Source organism: Hemitrygon akajei, chromosome 31 (assembly GCF_048418815.1).
Source record: "Hemitrygon akajei chromosome 31, sHemAka1.3, whole genome shotgun sequence".
NCBI lineage: Eukaryota > Metazoa > Chordata > Chondrichthyes > Myliobatiformes > Dasyatidae > Hemitrygon > Hemitrygon akajei.
The window spans coordinates 17797459-17818819 of record NC_133154.1 but is presented as its reverse complement, the minus strand read 5'-3'; the positions used below and the strand labels follow the sequence as shown (position 1 = coordinate 17818819).

Here is a 21361-nt window from a genome sequence, read left to right as displayed (position 1 = left end):
TCAAAAAACTGACAAGAGCACTGGATTTGCAACAAGGTCTTACAGGACCAGACAGCAACCAACATCCCAGCCGTAGTACTGGAGACCTATGTCACAAAATTTGCTGTACTTGTAGCTTAGCTATTCCAGTACAGTTCGAAAGGACACATCAACCTAACGTTCTAGAAAAATGCCCAATTACATCCTCTTTACAAAAAGCAGGACGTATGCAATTCAGCTAATTAAAGCCGAATTAGTTTGCTTTCTATCAATGGCAAAGTAATGGAAGGTGTCAGCTACACTGCGATGAAGCAGCACTTATTCTGCAATAACTTGCTTACTGTTACCAAGATCAAATTTGGCCAGATCCACTCAGACCCAGACCACAGACGAATCCATGTGTGGCTCAAAGGGGGAGGAAGAGGCAAACTGTAGTGATAGGGATTTCAATGGTGAGGGGAACAGACAGGAGGTTCTGTGCATGGAGCTGAAAGAGATCTTAGATGAATTGTTTGCATCTGTATTTACTCAGAAGATGGACACAGGGTCTACAGAGGTGAGGCAAATTAGGCTGGATAAATTCCCAAGGGTGTTCCCTTGGACCTTGAGGGAGGTTAGTTCAGAAATTGCAGGGGCCCGAGCAGAGGTATGGACTTCAGCAAGGCCTTTGACAATGTCCCACATGGGAGATTGGTCAAGAAGGTTCAGTCACTTGGCATTCAGGATAAGTTAGTAAATTAGCTTAGACACGCTTCATTGGAGAAGCCAGAGTGATAGTAGATGGTTGCCTCTCTGACTGGAGCCCTGTTACTGGTGATGTGGCGCAGGGATTGTTGTTTGTCATCTCTATCAGTAATCTGGATGATAATGTAGTAAACTGGTTCAACAAATCTATAGATGACACCTAGATTGGGAGTGTAGTGGACAGCGAAAAAGACTATCAAAACTTACAGTCTGCGACCTGAACCAGCTGAAAAATGGCAGATGGAATTTAATGCAGGCAGTTGTGAAGTGTGGCACTTTGGGAGGACAAACTAGGGTAGGACTTGCATGGTGAGATGTAAAAGGATGTGGTCTGTTCTAGGTTCTTCCAGAATTTGCAGTTTTATTTCCAGTTTCTACAATGTTTCATCTTTGAAATCAATGAATGATTGATGAGCGGGAGCAGGGTGGAAAAAAACATGTAATAATAGACACTAAATCATGGACCACTGGAGAACAAACTATGGTCATCACCTAACATGCTGCTTCGCCAGTAAACCCACATCCAAGAAATGCACTCCTCCCCATTCATGAGAAATGCTACAACTTCTGCAAGAATCTATTGAGTATGCCCACAAGAAAATGAATCTCAGAGCTGCTTATGGTGATATACATGTACTTGCACGTACACATGTTATTTTGGTTAGATACTAACTGCATTTCATTTGGCTTTGTATCTGTGCTCGGCACAATGACAATAAAGTTGAATCTAATCTAATCTAAAACTTTGATAATAAAATTTACTTTGAACGTTGAATGTGTTTAGGCAGTGCATTCCAGATCACCAACCGATGAGTAAAAAATATCCTTTTCTTTCATCCTAATCCTACACAAACAGAAACTCCTTTGTCTGTTAATTTCCAGAAGGCATTTGATGAGGTGCCACATAAAAGACTTATCCATAAGATAAGTATGCATAGAGGTGAGGGTGATGAGTTAGCATGGTAGAGGATTGGTTAACCAATAGAAAGCAGAGAGTTGGAATACATGGGTGTTTCTCTGGTTGGCATCAGTGGTGAGCGGTGTTGCCGCAGGGGTCGGTGCTGGGCCCGCAACTGTCATGATATACATTAACGATCTGGAAGAGGGGACCGAGTGTAGTGTATCTAAGCTTGCTGATGATACTAAACTGAGTGGAAAAGCAAATTGTGCAAAGATACAGAGAGTCCGCAGAGAGATATGGATAAGTTAAGTAAGTGGGCAAGGGCCTGGCAGATGCATTACAATGTTGGTAAATGCGAGGTCATCCACTTGGAAGGAAAAATGAAAGAGCAGATTATTATTTAAATGGAAAAAAATTGTAGCATGCTGCTGTGCAGGGGGATTTGGGAGTGTTTGTGCATGAATCACAAAAGGTCGCTTTGCTGGTACAGCAGGCCATCAAGAAGGCAAATGGAACATTGGCCTTCATTGCTAGAGGAATTGAATTTAAGAGCAGAGAGGTTATGCTGCAACTGTACAGGGTACTGGTGAGGCCACACCTGGAGTAATGCATGCAGTTCTGGTCTCCTTACATGAAGAACGATATACTGGCTTTGAAGGTGGTGCAGAGGAGGTTCACCAAGTTAATTCCAGAGATAAGAGGGTTAGACTATGAGGAGAGATTGAGTTCCCTGGGACTGTACTTGCTGGAATTCAGAAGAATGAGAAACATATAAAATTATGAAAGGGATAAATAAGATAAGAAGCAGGAAAGTTGTTTCCACTGGTAGGTGAGACTAGAACTAGGAGAGATTCGGGGGAGTAGATTTAGGACAGAGATGAGTAGGAACTGCTTTTCCCAGAGAGTGGTGAATCTGTGGAATTCTCTGCCCAATGAAGCAGTGGAGGCTACTCAGTAAATATATTTAAGACAAGGTTGGATGGATTTTTGATTAGTAGGTTGAATTAAGGGTTATGGGGAAAAGCAGGTAGGTGGGAGATGAGTCCATGGCCAGATCAGCCATGATCTTATTGAATGGCAGAGCAGGCTCGACAAGACAGATGGCCTACTCCTGCTCCTATTTCTTATCTTCTTATGCTTCCTGATCCTCTAGCAACTTACCCTCATCACAGATCACACAGAACTGGAGGGTGGCCATTTGGCTCATTGTGCCAACTTGGATTCTATCAAAACCCTTCCTAATTTTGAACACCTTCATTAATCCGCATGACCTTAAAAGCACAAAACCCTAACCCAGAAAGTCACGTTATTCTTCTGTAACAAACCTCATGGAAACTTCAGACACCCTGAAGAACAAAGTATAAACTCTCACCCGTTTTTGAGTGAAGTTGTTTGCAACTGTGGTGGTGACTTTCATGGTTTTGTTTGCCATGGGGATTGAACGTAGAATATGGTCTTCCTCCTCCTCTTCAATATCCTCTTCATCAATAACCTGAGATGAAGAGTACAGTTAAGACTGCTTCACAGAGTTTTTTCTGAATCCAGGCCATTACCAAATGCTTCACATACAAACTGTAAGCCTGTTCGGCAATTCATTGCTGTTCCATATTATAACTCCATATCTTTTTTTTTTTACCCTGTATCTCTTCATATTAAGGAAGGTAACCCAAGTTTGTGTCATCTTTCCTCCTTTTGGAATCTGGGATAATCTCATTGCTATAGTGACTCCAAGCCTAATTTACCCTTGCCTTGGTGTGGTGTCTTGAACCATTTATAGATTAAGTATGGTCTAACCTGGAAGCTGTATAAATGCAACATTACTATCCTCCTTTCGTCTCTAACATTTTCAAAGTCAGATGAAAATGAAACTGCTGTTCCAAAACACTAGAATGGACAGTAATGTAACTTCAACCATTGCTACTGTTCCCCAATGTTACACAGTACTGTGCAAAAGCCTTAGGCAACCTAGATCTTTTATAGGGTTTCAGATGGTATGGCCTGGACAGACCCCAATCTCAACATCATTGAGGCAATCTGGGATTACCCAGAGAGACAGAAGCAAGCGAGACAGCCAAAGCTCTTTGCAATCCCAAGCTCAATTAGCATCAAATATGAATCCGAGGTTGCCAATAGCCTGGTTCAGTTTTACACCCGTGACACGGAAATGGATGGAGTTAGAGAACCAATTTTCCAATGGGGAATATTTGCTCAGGTGAACATTTCTGGGCACCTGACACCAAATACTGGAAAAGCAGCCTGACAACTTAGTATCTGCTGGGCAAATACTGGTGGTGGCGAAGTGCATCTCAGTACAGTGCAGCAATAAACCAACTCAGTCATACTGTTTCTCAATCCCTGTACACCTCTGCACTGCATTCCAGTGTGACATGTATGAGTAAGCACAATATGTTGCTGAAGTAGGGTTTTTGCTACATTGTAAGTAAAGACGACGCAGAGGAGGGACTGAAGATACCATCTCTTCCTTTCCTGCCGAAATGTCTGTGGTGTTGCAAAGTCACACAATACTCACCTGGCCAGGGCTTTGATCATTCACCACATTAATCTGCATTCCCAAGGGATGTGACAACACGGGAGCAGAAGACTTTTTCTGTGAATGAGAATGAAAACACCTACATCAATAGGTTAAGTTTAAGACCAGCTGAATGTCGCTGACCTGAGACACCACAGAGAAATTAAACACATTTATAAACCAAAAGTTTCAAGTATTTAACAGCTAATTACTTTCTGAATTTTAATCTAAAGTGTCAGAGATGATGACCAAATTACATGTGACAAGTTGTCACAAATTACCAGCTCATATTTTAATGAATTGATGATAAGGAAAGGTCAAATAGGTTAGGACTTTATTCCTTGGAAGGTAGAAGTTTCAGAGGACATTTGATAGAGGGATACAAACCTATGAGAGGTATAGATAGGGTAAATGCAAGTACACTTTTTCCACTGAGGTTGGTTGGGATGACAACTAGAGGTCATAGGTTAAGGGTGAAAGGTGAAGTTTAGATATAGAAAACCTACAGCACAATACAGGCCCTTGGCCCACAAAGCTGTGCTGAACACGTCCTTACCTTAGAAATTACCTAGGGTCACCCATAGCCCTCTATTTTTCTGAGCTCCCTGTACCTATCCAGGAGTCTCTTAAAAGTCCTTATCATATCCACATTCACCACCATCGCCAGCAGCCCATTCCACACTCTCACCACTCTCTGCGTAAAAATAGCTTTAAGGAGGGCACGAGGGGAGACTTCTTCATTCAGAGGATTGTGAGGATGGAATGAGCTGCTGCGCAAGTGGTGCATGCGAGCTCGATTTCAATGTTTAAGAAAAGTTTGGATAGGTATGTGGATGGTAGGTGTATGGAGGGCTACGGTCCCCATGCAGGTCAATGGAAGTAGGCAGCTTAAATGTCTCAGCATTGGCTCGAGAGTCCAAAAGGCCTGTTTCTGTGCTGTACTTCTCTGTGAGCCTGTGGTTGTGAATTAATGGATTACAGAACTTCAAACAGTTTGTTCATGGAGTCCTCCAGACCACCATCTCCATTGCAACTAATATATCTACTGATACCAATTCCATTTGCCCTCAAGTCATACCTATTCAAATGTCTGCCTAAATACCTCTTAAATGTAGAGATTATATCTGATTCCATCACCTCCTCTGGCAGTGCATGCGAGATATCAACCACCCTGTGTTAAAAAACTTCCCCCTGAGATTCCCTTTCAATCTCCTCCCTCTCACCTTAAACCAAAGCCCTCTTGTTTTTGACACCATAATTACACACACTTCTATCAGGTCACCCCTCAGCCTCCTTCACTCCAGAGAAAACAAACCAAGACAACCCAATCTCTCCTTATAACTAAAATCCTGCAATCCAGGCAACACCCTGGTGAATCTCCTCTGTAACCTCTCCAAGTTATTAACTCTGTAACTCCAGCACTATTTTCTTTTTCCTTTCTAAACACATCTCAGGCATCTCTGAAGCTTCAAGAGCAGTGCACCTACATCTTCTTCCTCCTGTAAAGAACACTTTTTTGTTGTAGTTCATGTTCTAATATCTATACCTTTGTTCTGAACTTCTTTAGGAAAGGGAAGACCGCTTCATATCCACTCTGTCAAATCTGTTCATTATCGGCTCTTAACTTGATCACCATTAGGAAGACTGAATCAAATCTCCACTGGATGTTTACTCAATACCCATTTACTGTTTCCTCTTTTATGGAAATATAGTTGTAACCCTTAAGTCTTTACATTTTACAGAAGTTATAAATTTATAATGTGACAAAATGGAACCTGTGAGATCCCAGAGTGCTTTGCAAATTTGTTGGTTGGTTTGATGGAGGCTTACAATAAGTGTTTGTACGTTTTATAGCAGGCGGTGTGTGTTTATGGCAGGTAGTGTTTTGACAACAGAGAAAAACAGGACACAGCTGTCAAGAGAGGAAGAAGCTCAAGAGATAAATGGACTGATTAAAGGCAGAATCGGCGGATGCAGATAAAGAAGGAATACCATTATGAGATGGAACGACCTTAAAGACTTGAAGCTGATGAATCACTGATCTCCATAAAAGTATAAATATGGTTTGTTTTTTGCAGTAAGATTGAAACTACCCTAACAACGACAAGGTAGACTTTCCCTTGCAAGTAATAACATGAATTTGCTACAGTTTGTTACTTATATTAGAAGACCTAGCTGAACGGTACACAACACTTTCCACCCTAAATGATGGTACTTTGCAAACTCCTGTATAAGTAGACTGAAGTTGAAGTACCAAGGAATCATATTCTCTGTGACTCTATAACCACTGTTCCCCATCAGCTTCCATACCAAATTGATATTGTCATATAAATCCATCTTTTTCCAAAACACTGACTGTCGCAGCAAACTCAATATGCCATCAGCTAAGTTGTTACTCTTAGTATCAACCCCAAATTAGCAGTGGAAAATGCTGCAGCTTCTCCTTTCATATCCAGACATATGGCTTTTTAAAAGAGATAGAGAAATGCCTTTTAAGCATTTTCCAGGATGCTGGTGTTCCAGATAAGGCCAGCATATCTTGCTACAGTTCCTCTAGTGAAGGTACTCAGTGAACAATGAAAACTTAGCTGAATCATAATAATGTGACTCAGAGGTTGTTTGCATGCATCTACTGCCCCTCGACTTTCTTGATGGCAGATATCACGGTTTCGGGAGGTGCTAACGGGGTTTCCTGGGAAGTAATTGCAATGTATTTTGTTGATGGTGCAGTCATGGAGAAGGGTGGTACAGGGGTTTCAGTCTGGTGGGTTACTTGGTCCCTGATGATTCAAGCTTCATGACTGTAGAAGCTGCATTCACTTTAGCAAATGGAGACCACTTGATCGTCTCATCATGGCTGATCCATTTTTCCTCTCAGCCCCAATCTCCTGCCTTCTCCCCATATCCCTTCATGCCCTGACCAATCAAGAATCTATCAACCCCTGCCTTAAATATACCCAATGGCTTGGCCTCCACAGCTGCCTGTTACAACAAATTCCCACATTCACCAGTCTCTAGCTAAAGAAATTCCTCCTCATCTCTGTTCTAAATAGAAGTCTCCCTATTCTGAGGTTGCATCCTCTGGATTTAAGAGTTCCCCACCACAAGAAACTTTCTCTGCATGTCCAATCTATCTAGGCCTTTCAACGTTGGATAGGTTTCAATGAGATCACCCCCCCCCCCCCGATTCTCTTGAATTCCAGCGGCTCAGAGCCATCAAATGCTCCTCATACAATTAGCCTTTCAATCTTTCAATCCCTGAATCATCTTCGTGAACCTCCTCTGAAACCTTACCAACGTCAGCAGATTCTTTCTTAGATAAGGGGCCCAAAACAGCTCACAATATTCCAAGTGAAGGCTCACCAGCGCCTTACAAAGCCTCAACATTACAACCTTGCTTTTGCCCACAGTACTACTTCAACAAGGAGGAGCCCTGATTCATCATCTGAGAGAAGACAAGTGAGGACCAGAAGGACATTTCCTTGCCCATGTTTGTTCTGCGTGTTGTCCAGTCACCTAAAACCATTAAGTATCTGGACAGCACTTCACATTTGTCAGCTTAACTGTTAAAAACATTTTACAGATGAATGCTTTGCAAAATTAATTCCAGCAAAAACAGAGAGGAAAAGCACAGCATGCAGTGTTGGCACAGAGCAGTTCTGCTCACAAATGCTGTTTGTTTTATACCTTGACCTGGACATTACATTAATACTGGTGACTAGGCTAATGGCAGCTACATAGTGACCGGAACGCCAGACACCAGCACCCCTGTAAATAAATGTCAATTTATGAGCTTTTCAGTGCCAAATATTCTGAGGCTGTAGGTTAAAAGTTTCAACCTGTGGTACTTGGATTGTTTTGGTTATCCTTCCTCCCGTGTTGATGGTTCCTGAGGCTGGAGCAGTGGCCACTGCTGGAGCACTTCTCCTGGCACTCAGTCGCTCCCGAGCATCCAAAACCTTCTTCACTGCCAGCCCCTTTTCACTCGCATCCTGGTTTTTCCTTGAATTGATCATTTCACGGGCGTCAAGAACCTTTGGGGTGCCCCCGGTTATTTTTGAGCGCATGTCCTTCTGTCCCAAGCGATCGCGAGCGTCTCTCATGGTTAACCGCTGCCGGGCATCTGTGATGCCAATCTTCTGCCGTGCATCAAAAGTCCTCTGAAAGCTGCTGGCTGGCCAGCTTGTGCTTAAGTTTACAAACTGATCTCCAATCCGCGACTTAACACCACCAACAACGGGCCTGGGACTCGATAGCGGTCTGAAACAATAAAAGAAGCACAAATGAACCATTCAGAGTCAAGCACAAATTGAACAATGCTGCAAGCAAAATACTGCAGAGGCTGGAAACCTGAAGTAAATTTAGAAACACCAAGGTCAGGCAGCACATGTGGAGACAGAAACAGTTAATATTTCAGGCCAGTCAGACTGGGGACATATCACCAGCCAGGAACACTCATTTAGGACAGTTATCGCAGCTTGAACATGCCATTGCTCTGGGTACCAAGAGGGGTGAGCACTACGCTCTGCTGTAGCCACTGTGATTTCACAGAGATGAACATTTACACTAGATCTGACAGAGGTGGCACTGGGTGCAGATGGGAGGATAAGTATCACATACAGCCCAGCAGGAGTGTGCTTTGCGTAGGTGAGAGAGGTACGGGTAGGGTACAGACCATATCTGGGCTTGGGTTCTGTGTTTATTTATGTATTCAAGGGACGTGGATGCTGCTGGCTACTGGTCACCCCCAACTGTCATTATGTGGAACTGGTAACTGCCATGCTGGGCTGAAAGCACACACTGTTATACAAACGGCAGATTTTCTTCTCCAAACAACATTAGTGAAACAGATCTTTTAAAAACAATATGGTCACTATTTCTCTTACTAACCTTTGATCCCAAACATAACGGATTACCTGAATTAAGTTCCACACCTGCTTTAGTAGGATCTGATCTCTACACCGGTGGTTTGGGAACCTGGACAACAGTCAGGCAACTTAATTGATACACTACCACCTTTTTAACTAAGGGTAGGGAAGTCCAAAGCTAGGGGACATACGTTAAGGGAAAGAAGGGCAATATTTAAAAAGGGACATGAAGGGCAATTAAAAAAAAATAAACACAAGGGGTGCTCAGTGTATGGAATGAGCTGCCAGAGGAAGTGGTTAAGATATCACCTAAGAAGCACTTGCAATGGAATGTAGGAAATGGGATTGACTAGCTGAGTAGACAATGTGCTTTGCATGGACTGATTGAAGCAAAGGGGCCGTATCTACACTGTATTGTTCTAAGAGTCTATTGTTTTTTATATATACAGGTGGACTGTTCAAGGTACAGGCAGCATCTGGGATAACTTGAGTACAGCAGGATGCACAGGAAGGTTGGAGCAAGATGGTGAAGAGAGTGTGGCTTTCAGGGTCCAGGGTTTGGAAACAATCAGTATGGTGCACACTGGGGGGAAAGTCTCTTTCAAAATTCAGGGCAAAGTATATCATTTGAGGAAGTGTGAATAAAAAGTTGAGGGAAGAACGGTGCATTATACAAGGATAGAGCCAAAAGGATCAATACACAGGGTCCAGGGTCCAGGCTGGGCCAAATGAGCATTGGGGCAGGGTATTGTGACTGTAATGTAATTGTTGTCATGAGCAACAAGAGTGCAGAGTCCAACAGTCATATGGATTTGGAGGTGCAGAACTCTTCAAGTACATACAGTACAATGATTAAATTTTTTCTGTAAGATCACGAGGGATGGATCAGTACCTGATTTAGTTTTAGGGAATAAAGCTGGGCAAGGGGATAGGGTGGTGAAGCCACGGTATTTGAGGCAACATTCATAATCCAGTTATCAGTTTTGGAAAAGGACAAATATAGGGCAGAGTTAAAGTTTTAAACTGGGGCAAGGTCAATTTTACCATGCTCCAATATGATTAGAAGTGGGTTCGAGAAAGCTAATTGAAGGCAGTGTAGAGTTAAAGCAGAGGAAGCATGGAAGGAAGAAAAGTATGTTTATCCATTTTTATTTTATTTTATTTAGAGATACAGCTCTCTGAGCCGTGCCTCCAGCATCCTACCAATTTAACCCTAGCCTAATTACGATGACCAATTAACCTACTAACCATGTGGGACCCCTGCATTCATGGGGAAGACATACAAACAGGTGACGTCAAAATTGAAGTCCGACGCCCGTGCTGTAATAGTGTCATGCTAATCACTACACTACTGTAATGCCTGTAGCTGATAATGCTAATAATAGAAAGAGGGGGTTAAAAAACATACAGGTCAAGATAAAGCCCAGGGGGTATGTGTGAAAGTTAACTTGATTCGTTACATGAAATCAAGAAACGGCTGACAGTACTAGGTGCATTAAGGGCTGTGGTATAAGAATGTCTGCACTCCAGATTTTCTGTGCCTCGTGCCGATCTGCTCTAGTATAGTTATAATGGCGGTATCTCCTCCACATGGAAATTGTCCAAGTATGTCTCATTCACAGAAGGCAGAACTGATAACTGCCAAATCCTCACCATTAGTAAAGGAAGCTGTTGCCAACAACGCTGTTAAGCAGCACTTACTCATCAATACCCTGTTCGTCGATGCCCAGATTTCACCAAAAATATTCGGCTCCATCTCCAACAAGTGAGTATCTAACTCCTTATCCTTGACATCAATGGCATTGCCATCGCTAGGTCCCCACCACAGATACGTTGGGGCGACATGGGAGGAGGGAGGGGTGGAGTTTACTTCTGACTAGAAACTTAACAGGAACACAAAGTTCATGGCTATGAACACTCTAGAGGTTCCTCGAGATAGCCGAAGGCAAGGCAGGAATGTGACCAAATACAGCTTGACACCATCAAGAACTTTACAGCTCTCCAGTCACCACCCTGAACATTCATTCCCTCCAGCACTGGCACTCAGTTGCTGCACTGTGAACCAGCTACAAAATCCACCATAGTTACTTGTCCAGGCTACTCTAACACAAGATAGCTACCCAAGCCTATACCATCAAGATGAATAGGGAAAGCAAGTACTTGTTCCCCTCCAAACTGAACACGTCCTGACTTTGAAATGTATCGCTAGTCATTTGCCACTTGGTCTAAATCCAGCATTTTGTGTGTATTGCTCAAGATTTCCAGTATCTGCTTGTGTTTATGAGGTGCTAAATGAATACTTTTTTTCTGCATTTACCCAAGACAGAATAAAACAGAGTTCAGGGAGAGTAACAGTAATGTTCCGAAGCATGTTCGCATCAGGAAGGAGGACGTGCTGGATGTCTTGGGATGCATAAAAGTGAACAGATATCCAGGGCCTGGTGAGGTGAAGCCCAGACTGCTATGGGAAGCAAGGAAGGTGACTGCTGAGCCCCTATGGACATTTTTGCATCTTCTTTCGCCACAAGGGAAGTACCTGATGACTGAGGGCAGAAAAATAGTGTTCCTTTATTCATAAAGGACAATAGGGATACATCACATAACTACAGGCCAGTGATGTTCATACCTGTGGTAAGATATTATTGGAAAATAACAGAGGAACAGGATTTACCTTCACTCAGAAGGACAGAGAATGATTAGTTCAAGGGAAAGCTTGCCTAACAATTTTGAATTTATTGAGGGGATAATTAAGCTACTAATGAGGAGAGTATGGTAGATGTTGTCCAGATGGACTTTAAAGTCATGGAGTCACAGAAAATACAGCACAGAAACAGGCCTATTGGCCCATCTAGTCCATGCCAACACCATTTAGACTGCCTACTCCCATTGACCTGCACCAGGACCATAGTCCTCCATACCCAAAATATCCAAACGTCACTTAAACGTTGAAATCGAGCTCGCATGCACCACTTGTGCTGGCAGCTCATTCCACATTCTCATGACCCTCATGTTCCCCTTAAGCTTCTCACCTTTTACCCTTAAGACATGACCTCTGGTTGCAGCCTAACCCAATCTCAGAGGAAAAAGTCTGCTTTCATTTACAATATCTATACCCTCATAATTTTGTATCCCTCTATCAAATCTCCTCTCAATTTTCCATGTTCTAAAGAATACAGTCCTAACCTATCGAATCTTTCCTTATACAGTGGTCGGGTCTCTGGCAGAGTCTGCCCCAGGTCCTCCAGACCCGGCAATATCCTCATAGATTTTCTCTGTACTCTTTCAATCTTGTTTACATCTTTCCTGTAGGTAGGTGATCAAAACTGCACACAATTAGGCCTCACCAACATCTTACAGAAGTTCAACATAACATCCCATCTCCTGTAATCAACACATTGATTTATGAAGGTCAATAAACCAGGAGCTTTCTTTACGATCCTATTTACCTGTGACACCACTTTTAATGAATTATGGTCCTGTATTCCTAGATCCCTTTGTTCTACCACAGTCCTCAGTGCCCTACCGTTCAATGCAAAAGACTTAACCTGGATGGTCCTACCAAAGTGCAAAACCTCGCACCCACTTGCATCAAATTCCATCTGCTATTTTTCAGCCCATTTTCCCAACTGATGCAGATCGCTCTGCAGCCATGATAGCCTTCCTCGTTGTCCACTACACCCTCAATCTTGGTGTCACCCGCAAATTTGCTGATCCAATTAACCACATTGTCTTCTATATCAATGATCTAGATGATAAACAGCAAAGGACCCAGTACTGATCTCTGCAGCACTCCACTAGCCACAGGCCTCCAGTCCGAGAGGCAACCATCTATCACCACTCTCTGGCTTCCTTGAATGCCGAGCGACTGAACCTTCTTGACCAAACTCCCACGCACGACCTTGCCAAATGCCTTACGAAAGTCCATGTAGACAACATCCACTGCTTTGTCTTCGTCCACTTTCCTGGTAACTTCCTCAACAAACTCTCTAAGATTGGTTAGACATGACCTACTACGCACAAAGCCACAGGATTTGTGGTGGCACCTTTAACGTGGATTAATGACTTGGATATGAATGTACAAGATAAGTGAATCTGCAGGTAATACAAAAATTGGTGATATTGTTTGAAATAAAAGGGAAGATTGGTAGCTCAGGTTGTTTGCTGAGACTAGAGGTTAGGTCATAAACGTTTTGTCACCAATCGAGTGACAGCATCAGTGCGCAATTGAGTGTTGTTTCTGTCGAGTGCTCGTGCTTATACTGGTCCGACTTCTTAAAAGCTTGGCTCTCAATGGAAGACTCGATATTGAACTGGATGCAATTTACAAACTTATGCATCTGTGGGATTGGGGCCAAGGAAACAACGCTTACAACGGTGAAATAACCAGGGATATGGTCCAGCGGAAATCACTCAGCTATCTGGTTGGTCAGGATCCAACAGAGATCAGGAGTCAGTGCGACACCCAGCCAATCAGAACAAAGAGTCGGATCAATATAAACGTGAGCACTCGGCAGAAACAACACTCAATTGCGCATTAACGGTGATGAAACACTTGCAACCTAAACTCCGGTCTCGGCGAGCAACGCTACACACAAGATCCTTTAAAGCTAGAGCTTGGAAAAGATCAGCAAGAACGTGGAACAGAGCTAAGGCAAACAGAATTAAATCCTGACAAATGTTAGTGCCCTAGCCAGTGTTACTGAACAGAGGGACTTTATGGTAAAAACGCACACATCCCTGAAAGTGGCATCATGGATGGAAAAGGTGGTGAAGAGGACATATGGGATGCTTGCTTTCATTGACTGACACATCATGAAGATTTATAAAACATTGGTTAGACCATATCTGGCGTACTGTGTGCAGTTCTTGTTACTGCACTACAGGAAAGATATCATTACTTTGCACAGTGTGCAGAGTAGATTTGCCAGGATGTTGCCTGGATTGAAACATACTAAAGAGGCAATGGATAGAGTTTTTATCTTTGGTGTAGAGGAGGGTGAGCTGAAAGACCTTGAAAATTATGAGGGGGACATAGGGTCGAGTGTTAAAAAAAAGATTCCCATGCGAGACTGTCCCAAGTGAGGTCGGAGGTTTGGGGGGGGAAGCTAAGGGAAGATTTTCTACCCCGCAGAGTGTTATACGGCCAGCAACATCATGGTCGACACTCAGCTGGAGGGCAGAGGAAGCGCGCTAAGGATCAGATGAAGAATGCTTTAAGGAAGTGGATGGAGTCTGGAATGCAATGGCTGAAAAGATAGTGATGGCAAATAATCTCCCAACATTTAGGGAGCATCCAGACAAGTACTTGAATAGGATAAGGAAATATACAACAGGATTATGGCTCATCAATTCATTTGATTGTTAGATTAACGATGGCAGTTATTAACAAATAAAATAAAGACACATGCAAAAGCCGCAAAGTGCGGGTCAGAGCTGCAAGAAATGCCTAACAGACCACTCAGTGTTAGTCAGAGAGAATATTATGATGGACTATCTACAGCAGAACTGGGAAATTCAAATACAGACCACGTTATATAACATTATTTAATTCAGTAAAATAAAAAGATTGATGCTGTTCTTTAAGCTTACATGGAGCCTTGTTGGAATAAAGACAACCGTTGAAGGGAGATAGGTCAGGGTGGGAGTGAGATGGCTAACTAAAGGGAATTGGAAACTCAGGGTCGCTCCTGCAGACAGAATGAAGGTGTGTTGCAAAGCAATCACCCAATCTGCGTTTAGTTTCTCCAACGTAAAGGAAACACTATCATGAGCATCAAGTGGTGGAAAAAGTGCAACTGAATCACCAATTCATTTGAAATGATTTTGGGTTTCTGGGTGTGAGGTGAGGTATGGTCAAAGACAAAGTGCTGTGAGAAGGGGAGAGATTGACCAACCTAACATCAGTGGTGGACAAATTGTAAATGCATTTTAGGGACAGATATAAGCATTTAGGGAGGCATAAATTTAATCATTAGTCAGTCTTGTTGATTATAATCTAAAGAGTTGTTTCTCTTTTACTTATATGTTTATATAATAACTTGTTTGTCTCCAAATGTTTAGTGGATTTTCAGTAATTTGAAGTATAGCTGATTCTGTACATATGTAGTTCCTTTGTCTCTAAGGCCTTTATCAAACCTTCTCAGTCCCGATCAAGGGTCTCGGCCCACAACATCGACCGGTTATTCATTTCCATAGATACCTCCTGACTTGCTGAGTTCCTCCAGCATTTTGTGTGTGCTGCTTCAAATCTTCCCTTCCTGCACAAGATTCTTAAGAAAGTTATTTTGAATCAACTCTCTGAATGAGACCAATGCTCTAGAAAAGTTTCAGTCAGGTTTAAGGGCAAACCACAGCACAGAGACAGCCCTTACAGAAATTGTCAGCAACCTTAGCCTCAGCACCGATCCAACAGAGTCTCAGTTCTAATTCTTCCAGATCTACATGCTGCCTTAGACTCAACTGATCATAACATTCTCCTAGATTGTGTTGAGAACTGGTTTGGCCTCTCTAGTAGTGCCCTTAATCGTTTTGTTCATATATCTTAGAGTTAAACTTTTTTGTCTGTCTTGAAGACCAATCTATTAGGAGTTATGATGTATATTCTGTTGTTGTTCAGGGAAGCTTTCTCTTCTCCCCGTACATGCTCTCCTTTAAGAGACATCATTAGAGAGCTCTGTGCACATTGCTTTGGATTTCCAGCAGAATTCCTTGTGTTTATGAAATTCCTTTGGTTGGTCCCAAAGCCAAAAGAGATAAACTTCCTGATAAACTTGAGAACTTTGCTCCCCTTAGAAAATCAGAAATAACTAGCCTGGGTGTTATCCTTCATTCAGATTTGATTTTTAAATCACACATAAAGATAGTGACCAGAGCAGCATTTCTACACTTAAGAAATATTGCAAAAGTAATGCATGTCCGTTTCTGTCATGTAATGACACTGAGAAACCACAACTCACGCTTTTATATCAAATAGACTCGACTACTGCAATGCACTTTTTACTGGCCTTCCAAAGCAATCTCTTGACAAACTTCATTCAGTATGCTGCTGCTAGACTTTTAACCAAAACCAGGATGAGGGAACATATCACTCCTGTACTAGCCACTCATCATTGGCTTTCTGTCTCTCTTAGAATTGATTTTACAGTCCTCTTAAGTTTTTTCTTTAAAGTTCTTAACGCCCTGGGACCAGAATACAGCACAGAATCACTTTCATTTATCCTGCTCCTGATGGAGCTCTCAGGTCTTCTTCTACTGGTCTTTTAAACTTAATCTCCCTCAAAAGATAATTGACAAGTCATCTTTTTGAACTACGCTTCTAAACTGTGGAATTCCATACTTAAAAACTGTAAGGGGTGCAGACTCAATTGACACTTCTAAACACCAGTTAAAAATCTATTTAGTTGTCCTTGCTTTTATCTAATATCATTGCCTTTTATTTTATTTTCATGTTTGCACTTTATTCCATTGTAAGGCATTTGAACTGTATCATTTGTATGAAGAGTGTTCTACAAATAGTTATTATTATTATAAGCCTGCAATGCCATGGCTGTACAAATCAAAGTTGTATGTTGTCTCACAGGCTATTCTTATTAGACAATTCCCTTATCTGTCCAGCTTGAAACAGTTTCCAGTATAAAGAAAAACCACAAGGAAGGATCTTTGTTAGATTGAGTTGATTACAACTAGAGTTAGTTACCTGATGCTGTGGTTTACTGTTGTTAGAGTGAGTTGGTTACAGTTTGAGTTAGTTACCTACTGCTGTGATTTACTGATATTTCTTTGTTAAGAACAACTAATAAAACCACAAGTTTTGAGCCTCATTCTTGACTTTTGAAGAACCCTCTGGGCAATATTATCTCCAGAGCCAACACCATTTTTGCTGTTCCTTACTGTAAGGCAGTGTCATTGCCTACTCTTTCCAGAGCTGCCTTAACAGTTTAATTGCTCTTCTGGACCTTGCAACATGATCTATTGGGAACAGGACTGCTGCAAAATAACTTCCCTCTGAAATGTCCCATTTATATCTGGACTAAGGATAGTAAGACAAGTGTGTGTCTCATCGTAGGAAAGACATAACCCAAGTAACAGGATACGTGGAAGGAGATCCAAGCTCCATTTATGTAAATACAAGACTTGCTTGAATTCCATGAACTCAAACTGTTTCTTAATGCCTGATAGGAACCTTGTCAGATTACAACATTCTTACAGTGCACTTTGTCAATAAAAATTCTAGAATTATTAATCTATTTGGGACAGTGTTACCAATCAATGCATGGAATAATTAAGGAATAATTGCATGGCCAATTGATATTAGTTTTTTTGAGGTAATACAGAGGAATAACATTTGATTTAGTTTGAGGTGGACAAAGCTAACTCTTTGCCAAAGTCCCACACATCCAACTGACTCCCAAGTGCAAAGTGGGATTAAAAAAGTCATGAGAAGAAAGCACAGCATGCCCAAGGTACTAGACAATCAAAGACCAACTAAAGACAAGATGGAGATTTGTACAAGACACTAGTCAATGCATAATGAGGTGAGGTTAAAAACTGCTGATTATTAGGGAACTGCTGCTCTACATTTCCACTTAGAGTGATACAGATACAGGCCCTTTAGCCCAGTGAGTCCATGCCAACCACAGTAACTACCAGCTGGTCCCAATTTCCTGCATTCAACCCAAATCCTTCCAATCCCCTCCCCTTAATATACCTGTCCAAGTACACTTTAAAGTTTATTGTTCCTGCCTCAACCACTTCCTCTGGCAGCTCATTCCATATACTCAACCACCCCCTGCATGAAAAGACTGTCCTTCAAGTCCCTTTTAAATCTCTCCCCTTCTCACCCAAAACCTATGCCCCTTAGCTTTAGAACCTTGACCCCCACCCCCATCCTGGGGAAAGAAATGTAACAATCCACCACTTGTGTTCTTCATTATAATAAGCATTTCTATAATGTTGCTCCTCGTTCTTACATTCCAAGGACTAAAGACCTAGCCTGGCCAACCACTCCTCATAACTCAGGCCTTCTAGTCTGGCAACCTCCTCGTAAATCTCTGCACTCTTTGTTTAACCACCTATTTTCCAAAGTAAGGTGATCAAAAACGTGCACGGTATCCAGAAGTAGTCTTGCCAATGATTGGAAACAGAAGAGCAAAGGCTCTCCCTCCAAAGCCAGAGACCTGGGTCCAACTCTGAACTTGCAGTGCTCCAGTTTCCTCCTACCTCCCAAAGATGTGCACGTTGTAAAAGCTTTAGGGAGGGTGCAGAAGAGATTTACTAAGTTACCATGGGACTTTAGGTACGTGAATAGACTGAAGATACAGGAGTTGATAGCCATTAGCAGGGGATTGGGAACTAGGTACCACAGAATGTGTTCTTGGCAATACAGCCACACTAACATTCAGCAATGAGCAAGATTTGCCATGGATCACCAGGGGTAGTAGCAGAAGCGGATTCAATTGTACAGGATAAGCTACAACTCTAACAGTGAGCTGGAATGCGGAGGTAACCGATACGCCATTTAATGGCAAAGGATGCCACAAACTCATTCTGGCTGCTGGGGAAGAGGAAGGAAAGAATGAGATTGGGGCCCGGGAAAGAAAGCTTTAAGAGGATCGAGGAAAGAGTGAAAGAGTCCGGGGGTGGGGGTTAGTGAAGGGGTCTGGGGAGAGAAGAGGGTGAGGGGGGAATAACAAAGTGAGGCGGCCTGGGCCCGCACTCCTCACGACAACCATTCTTGCTCACGGACAAGACTGACAACACAATAGCCAATGACAACGCCGGTTCTCAGCTGGGTAGCCAATCGGGAGCCCAGGGGCGGTACAAACTTAGGTGCGCGACGCGAGATGAACTTCCGTTTCCAACGAGTTTGCAATGGGGCCTGGACGGAGAGGCTGAGCTCGGTGCTACGAGCCCCCGCGCCGAGACCACCGTTCGCCCTCCCCCGGCCGCCAGCACACTCTTCTCACCTGCCTTTAACGCGCAGCCCGCGCCTCCGGATGATGTCGTCCAGCGAGGAGTCCGCCATGGCCGTACGGATCGAGCTGGGCGGGCGGTGGGGGATGGGCACGGCGGCCGGCGCGGCTCAGGGAGGTGCGGGGAGCAAAAGCGCAACCGGATCAAAATTTCGAAATCACAGCCCGGCGTCAGGCGTGGGATTCGGGAGCGCACCCTGCCATCGGCTGCTGACACTTGCTGCGACTTAAACAGGCGACACAGCCCCTCGATGTCGCTCACCATCAATGCAATCACTGGGGACGGCCAGCCCCCAACTCCCGGCCTTTATCCTGAACCCTCCATTGCGAGGTGGAGGATCCCAGGGGCGCAGACATTAGGTGCTGCTGGAAGGGGCAGGACGGCATCGGTCTGCCCGGAAGGTGCTGGTCTCCCCGCATGCCGACGAGCTGGCTACAGGGCTGTGCACTGAATTTCGGTGCGGCCAATGCAGATCTCGGTGGGGATGGACTGGGGTCCTGCTTGTCACCGGACACTGAAGGGCTGGGCCTCATGGGCGCGTAATTTAAAGAGGAAACAGGGAGTAACGTGTTGACGCACTGTCAGAGAATGTATTGAATTAACTGTCTGAAGAACACAGAAATATGTGATATCTACAGTGTAATTTATGAATAAGTTCAAAGTAAATCTATTATCAAAGTACTTCAGGTTTAATATCACCCGCATGTGTCCATACAGTTGTTAACTTTGCAGTAGCAATGCATAATATAGACATAAAACTGTAAAGTACAGTAAAATATATGTATATTAAATAGTTAACTTAAATAGGTAGTGCCGAAACAGGAATTAAAAAGTAGTGAGGCAGTGTTTGTGGGTTCAGCGTCCATTCGGAAATCGGATGGCAGAGGGGAAGAAGCTGTTCCTGAACCGTTGAGACTTCTGACGGTAATCGTGAGAAAAGGGCATGCCCCGCGTGGTGGGGTTCCTTAACGATGGATGCCACCTTTTTTGAGGCGCAGCTCCTTGAAAGATGTCTTGGATAGTAGGGAGGTTAGTACCCATGAGGGAGGTGACTAACTCTGCAGCTTACTTTCATCCTGTGCACACCCCACCCCCCCCATACCAGTCGGTGATACAGCCAGTTGGAATGTTCACGGTACATCTGCAGAAACTTGACATATCAAGCCTCCTCAAACTCCTGTAGTTTCCTTTCTTTATAGCTGGGTCCAGGTTAGGTCCTCATAAGAACACAAGGAATAATAGCAGGAGTCGGCCATCTTGCCTGTCGAGCCTGCTCCGCCATTCAATAAGATCATGGCTGATCTGGCCATGGACTCATCTCCACCTACCTGCCTTTTCCCTGTAACCCTACTATGCAAAAATCCATCCGACCTTGTCTTCAGAGATATTGACACCCAGGAACTAGAAATTGCTCACTCTCTCCACTACTCTATGAGGATTGGTGTGTATTCCCTCATCCACAATCAGATCTTCGGTCATACTGATGTTGAGTGCAAGGTTATTGCTGTGACACCGCTCAACCAGCTGGTATATCTCGCTCAAGATTCATAAGACCTGTGCCTTAAGGTCTTAAAATGAGCCTCGGGTGCGTATATGGTGACATAGACTCAGATAGTCATGAGGGGTGCAGAATCAGGCCATTCAGCCCATTGAGTATGTTCCACCATTCTATCACCACTCAGTCCCTCACACCCGCCTTTTCTCCATATCCTTTGATGCCCTGACCAATTCGGAAACAGTCAAATTCCACCTCAAATATACCCACAGTCCGTGGCAGAGCATTCCACAGATTCACCACTCTCTAGGTAGAAACAAAAATCCTCCTTGCATCCGTTCTAAAGGGTCACCCCTCAGTTTTGAGGCTGTGCCCTCCAGTTCTGGATACCCCACCACAGGAAACATCCTCTCCACATCCACCTTATCCAGTCCTTTCAACGTTCAGTAGGTTTCAATGAGATTCTACCCCCCGGCCGCACTCTTCTAAATTCCAGTGAGTACAGGCCCAAAGCTGCCAAACGCTCCTCATAAGTTAACCTGTTCATTCCTGGAATCATCCTCGTGAACCTCTGGACTTTCTTCAATGACAACACATCCTTTCGGAGATATGGGGCCTATTTTGAATGAATGAATGATCTTTCTTGTCATTATACGTAGATACAATGAATCTCTGTTTGGCTTCCTCTCAGGTAATTAAATAAAGCGGTAGATAAAAACAAGACAGTAATAGGAAAACAGTATTAAATAGATAAGTAGCAGAAAATAAGTTGCTGCAGCGCCAGAATATCACAGTAATGCAGTTTTAAGTATATATTTGAGGGAAAAAAACAGTTGAATTGCTTTTAATGTTTTAATTAAAATCACAAACAA

The 21361-nt window shown here is 43.2% G+C and overlaps 1 protein-coding gene across 3 annotated transcripts in view; it reads right to left on the bottom strand.

Moving 5' to 3' along the window:
* The window catches only part of poldip3 (polymerase (DNA-directed), delta interacting protein 3), a 33599-nt gene extending 14138 nt beyond the window's left edge, over window positions 1-19461 (bottom strand). The window contains exons 1-4 of one of the 3 annotated variants that reach the window (XM_073033554.1): window positions 18988-19461; window positions 7994-8414; window positions 4155-4232; window positions 2997-3116 (exon numbers count right to left, since the gene is read on the bottom strand). In XM_073033554.1, the coding sequence (XP_072889655.1) occupies window positions 2997-3116; window positions 4155-4232; window positions 7994-8414; window positions 18988-19046 (678 nt within the window). In that variant the 5' untranslated portion in view covers window positions 19047-19461. The remainder of the gene's footprint in view (window positions 1-2996; window positions 3117-4154; window positions 4233-7993; window positions 8415-18987) is intronic. The other 2 variants (XM_073033552.1, XM_073033555.1) reach the window with 2 other exon arrangements.
* Window positions 19462-21361: the final 1900 nt, after the last annotated feature.